At 41.5% G+C, this 5864-nt stretch overlaps 1 protein-coding gene across 1 annotated transcript in view; it reads right to left on the bottom strand.

The window, feature by feature from the left end:
* DPYS (dihydropyrimidinase) overlaps nucleotides 1-5443 on the bottom strand; it is a 125154-nt gene extending 119711 nt beyond the window's left edge. Inside the window, exon 1 of the mRNA XM_073632138.1 lies at nucleotides 4988-5443. Coding sequence (XP_073488239.1) covers nucleotides 4988-5245 — 258 coding nt within the window. The 5' untranslated portion in view covers nucleotides 5246-5443. The remainder of the gene's footprint in view (nucleotides 1-4987) is intronic.
* Nucleotides 5444-5864: the final 421 nt, after the last annotated feature.

Genomic DNA, 5864 nt, shown 5'->3' on the forward strand with positions numbered 1-5864 from the left:
CAGCAGGGACAGGGAAGCTGGTCAGAGTTGATGGGAAGATGGATGGAGCCAAATACAGGACAATCTTAGAAGAAAACCTGTTAGAGTCTGCAAAAGACTTGAGACTGGGGAGGAGATTCACCTTCCAGCAGAACAACGACCCAGTGGCGTCACTAGGGTTGGTGTCACCCGGTGCTGAAAAAAATGAGTGTCACCCCCCCCACCCTCCACCAAATATAGTCCCCCCTCAGTACAGACCCCTCCTCCGCTAACTACAGATCCCGCAGTATAGATCCCCCTCCCTCAGTATAGATTACCCTCACTAAGAACAGACCTCCGCCCTCAGTGCAGACCCCCCCATCAGTACAGATACCCCCCATCAGTATAGACCTCCAACCTCAGTGCAGACCCCCCCATCAGGGTAGAATCCAGCCTCTTAGTGCAGACCCCCCCATCAGTATAGAATCCCCCCCTTAGTGCAGACCCCCACAGTTTAGACACCCCCTTTAGTACAGACCCCCCATCAGTATAGAATCACCCCCTTAGTGTAGACCCCCCATCAGTATATAACCTCCCCTTAGTGCAGACCCCCCATCAGTATATAACCTCCCCTTTAGTGCAGACCCCCCATCAGTATAGAATCACCTCCTTAGTGCAGATCCCCCATCAGTATATAACCTCCCCTTAGTACAGACCCCCATCAGTATATAACCTCCCCTTAGTGCAGACCCCCCATCAGTATAGAATCACCCCTTAGTGCAGACCCCCATCAATATAGACACCCCCTATTAGTGCAGACCCCCATCAGTATAGAATCCCCTTAGTGCAGACCCCCATCAGTATAGAATTCCCCTTAGTGCAGACCCCCCATCAGTATAGAATTCCCCTTAGTGCAGACCCCCCATCAGTATAGAATTCCCCTTAGTGCAGACCCCCATCAGTATAGAATTCCCCTTAGTGCAAACCCCCCCATCAGTATAGAATCCCCCTTAGTGCAGACCCCCCATCAGTATAGAATCCCCCTTAGTGCAGACCCCCCCATCAGTATAGAATTCCCCTTAGTGCAGACCCCCATCAGTATAAGCACCCCTCTCCCCTCCCAGAGCGCCCCCCCCCTGCACATGTCCATCTACTAATCTACTTAGAGTGTACAGTACAGTACCTCAGTACAGTGTGGCCGCGGACGTATACACACAGAGGTGTGTGTCACTCGGGCTCCTCCTCCTTACTGGATGTAAACAGAGGAGGAGGCAGCTTCAGTCCGCTCCACGGGGGACACAGCGTGAGCGAGACGAGAGGCTTAGGGCAGCGGGCGGTGTCAGTGGTTCTGCTATACACGGGTGTCACCCCCACCTTGCAACGCCACTGCAACGACCCTAAACATACAGCCAGAGCTCTAATAGAATGGCTTAGATCAAAGCATATTCATGTGTTAGAATGGCCCAGTCAAAGTCCAGACCTAAATCCAATTGAGAATCTGTGGCAAGACGTGAAAATTGCTGTTCACAGACGCTCTCTATTCAATCTGACAGAGCTTGAGCTATTTCGTTAAGAATGGGCACAAAAGGCACTCTCTAGATGTGCAAAGCTGGTAGAGACATCCCCAAAAAGACTTGCAGCTGTAATTGCAGAGAAAGGCGGCTCTACAAAGTATTGACTCAGGGTGCTCAATAAAAATGCACGCCACACTTTTCACATATTTATTTGTAAAACATTTTTAAAAATATTTATCATTTTCCTTCCACTTCACAATTATGTGCCACTTCCAATAAAATATATTTACATTTTTGGTTGTAACATGACAAAATGCAGAAAATTTTTCAAGGGGTATGAATACTTTTTCTAGGCACTGCGTACTGCCAAGTAGTCATGAATACATTTACAGCTTGTTTATACTTGTGGCTGGAGGCATTAAAAACGCACAGTTGAGCTGTGTTTTGGTGTCCAAGGGCAGATTAGGTACCCTGAACGTGCCTAAATACATAAATGCGTGTAAAGACAGGACCATTCAAACTCAGGAGAAAGTGGTCTGGGAAGTATAAGGCTGTTTCTTTCTTTGCATGTAAATAACACAAACACAGAAGTCTAGCGTGAATGTAGCCTAACAGTGATCAATCGGTGGCTGTAATCAGTCAGCAACAGATCACTATAGCAGGGGAGGAATTATAGACCTGCATCAGCTCTGTGTGAGCCTTGGATTTAAAAGAAAGTGCTATGACATCACATCTGCCAAGGAGCCGATTGATTCTGCTCCTGGGCTTAGCACTGGACTGTGGTTGTCACTGAATCTAACTAGGACCTGCTGGCACTCAGTGTGCTATCACTGTGCTCCAACCTGAGAACACACGCTTATCACTTTTGGGTGGACAAATTACTGGGTAAATAATCCATTAAAAGTTTTATTGTGTTATTGTTGAAAAAAAAGCAAGGGTCTGGTTTATTAAAACTGGAGCAAAGAAAAGTCTTACTCCATATTCCATTTATGTCAGGCTTTTTTTATTGGTCTGTGACCACACTGGGGAGACATTTCACTGCTTAAAGTATACGTGAATCCATTCCTTCAGTTTAAAAAAGAAATGAAAGGCAGAACATTTGTGTATATGTATATATACATTTTTGTTCTCAGCTTCATAAGGGGCTTGGAGAGCTGGGGGTGGGAAAACAGCAGTACCCTGATCTTCCCAGTGAATAGTTGTTCAGGGGAATGTGTCAGCACAAGTCTTGGCCATTGGAGGACAGCCAGGCTGTGCTCCCAACACAGCCATGAAACTGACCACACTGGAACGGATGTGCTCTCATGCCTAGCTGGTCATTTTGAAAGAGAAAAGCAGCGGGACTGGTAGGATCACCAGGTATTTCACACGAAGCAATACACAAAGAACAGGATACTTTTTAACACAAGTACATGGTACAACAGGCACATATTAGGGATATGAAATGTTGGAATGACATATAACTTAAAGCGGAGTTCCACCCAAAAATGGAACTTCCGTTTTAAGTGCAGGTGACCCCCTGATATGCCATATTTGACATGTCATTTTTTTTGGGGGGGGGGGGGCGCAATACCCTCTTTTTAGAGGCATCCAGCTCCCACTTCCTCTTGGGGCTCCGCGGCACCGGAAGGAAGATCACCTCTCCCCCCTCCCTCCCTGCAACCTTCTGGGACACGTCACAGGTCTCAAAAGATTGCCCGGCCATTCACAGCGCGCAGCATGGCTTGCGCATGCGCAGTGCGTGCCCGGCTGTGAAGCCACAGCCGGGCGCCCACAGTAAGAATGCCGGCGCCTCGGAGAGGAGGGGGAGAGGAGCGGGGCTTTGTTCCCCCGCATCGCTGGACCGTGGGACAGATAAGTGTCCGATTATTAAAATTCAGCAGCTACACTTTTTGTAGCTGCTGACTTTTATTTTATTTTTTTTTCGGCGGAACTCCGCTTTACGCTGCCTATACACTAGATTTTTGAAAGAACATTTGTATGAATATTTGTACAAACATTTGTATGAAAATTCTTTGTACATTGACTGGACAAATGTTGTTTGAAAATATTTAAATATTTTGTTTGTTTTTTATTTTGTAATAAATATTTTTATTTCCTGAATGAAAACCACATACACTGCTAAAAATGTGTTCATTCTAGAAACATTTTTCATCCTTTGAATTATTGAAAACAATCATGGATTTGACCCCACTAATGGTTAGAAAATTAAACCAACATTCTTAAAATAAAAAATGTTGAACAAAATTCTGTTAGTGTAAGGCCAGCTTTACTGTACCTGTAAACCAAGACAACAAATAAGGGCTCATACGAGAAATGACAGGAAATTATAAAAAAAATCCCCCTGATAGGGACATACATAACAATAAGAACCTGAAAGAGACTCTAACTCTTCTAATATTTAAATTCCAAAAAAAGTTTTGGCTGGAGTTGAGATTTCTGCCATACCATAGACTGTTTTCAACAAGTCAAGCGACTTACAGACTTGCATTGTAAGAGGTATCAGAAAAGCAGAATATTGTGAAGCACTACAAAGCAGGAAGACAACCCAGAGTATGAATTAAAGAAATTAAGATACTCGCTTTTGTAAAGGAAATTTGTAAGTTCTGTATATAATTGTATTCCATTTTGTATGTACTACACTCTTATCAATCATTTGTTTTTCACAATGAAAAGTCATTTTGAAATAGCTGCTCAGCAATTATTTTCTCCACAATGGAGTTTTTTGCCTCTTTGGCCAGGACTACTTCCACCTAAGCGTGTGGAGGTTCCAGGTTAAAGATGATAACAGGTATGGTTAGTGACCAAAATATTGATCAAAAGAGAGGAGACTGTAAAGGAGATTTGTAAGTTCTGTATATAATTGTATTGTATTTTGTATGTATTGCACACTGCCCTCACTGTGCACACGGCACTAATAATGTTTTCAGTACATGTTTACATTCTTTCGAGTCCTGATTAGAATTAGCCTGCCTATGTAACGCCCCTTGTTACCATAAACGTACAATTGTAATATTAATGTGATACCTACGTAATCATATGTATAAAAACCTTCAATTGCGTCATAATAAAGCAGAACAGTTATTTGGAAAGATGCTGAGCGTATCTTTTGTGTCTGTTCCCTACTGCAGTAGTTATTATTAATTTGGAACCACTAATCAATATGAGGATAGGAGTTGCCTATCTATAAAATGTCCAGGCCACTTTTCCTTATTTAATTACAATATACACACTGAAAGAAATTTTTGTTTATATGCTATATAATATGTACTGTGTATATATTATATTATACATATTATTATATTTAATATATATATAATATATATATATATATATATATATATATATATATATATATATATATATATATATATATATATACATTATAAACATTACCACACATTGATGACAGAATGTATATCAAGCTTCCCATGTTAACATCTTTAAAGTCTATGCTTCCCCTTCACATGAAAAATAGCAATGAACAAAGTGAAGACATCAAAAAAACATTTTACCTTAGTTCCCTGGAGGAAATCATCTATAGATTGGGATCCCATGAACGGGAACTGAAAGTGAGTATGTGTATCAATCCCGCCAGGGATGACCAGTTTACCGGCCGCATTGATCACTTTTATGCCCTCTGGTCTTAAAGAACGCAGGTTGGTTCCAACATCTTTAATCTGTCCATCTTCAATGTACACATCTGCGTAAACTGACAGATCGTCATTGACAATTTTTCCCCCTTTTATTAGGATTCTGTTCTGAGATGCCATGATATTGTTTGCCCAATAAGGTCAAAGAAAAAAAAAAATATTGCTTGTTTTTTTGAATTGTAGAGTATTCAATCTGTAGCGTCAAATTAATTTGCAGCAAGACACTTTCTTTCTGTTCCTCCAGTCTCCAGTGAAACACCCTTTTATACAAAGCCATCAACTGAATATTGGCCGCCCAGCTACTGGCTTTAAAATGGATATGAGTTCAGAGAGTGGAGCCAACAATTGAAGAATTATAATCATGTTCAGATTGAGGTGCCACTGTGCCAGAAAATAGAAGTTTCCTGAGGACATTGGACTAGGTTTTTGTTATGTAACCACTTGTTTGTTGTCCTCGTGTTGCCTCATTTTATTTCTTTTTTTGTGGTTTTTCTTCCACTTGATGGAAGTATTAAGACTTTATGACTCAAAATGTGAAAGAATGCATTCTTGATGAAGGCTAAAGTAGAACTCTAGTAAAAAAAAAAAAGGGAAAAAAATAACTACGTGCTTGCAACAATATTTTCTTCTTCTATATAACAAGCTGTGTCAGTGTCCTCCTTGCTATATGGCTGAAGAGTGTGACTGAGTGTGCATTTAGAGTACATCTGCTTGGGATCAAGTGTAATCAGAATTCAAA

Source organism: Aquarana catesbeiana, linkage group LG05, assembly GCF_042186555.1.
Source record: "Aquarana catesbeiana isolate 2022-GZ linkage group LG05, ASM4218655v1, whole genome shotgun sequence".
NCBI lineage: Eukaryota > Metazoa > Chordata > Amphibia > Anura > Ranidae > Aquarana > Aquarana catesbeiana.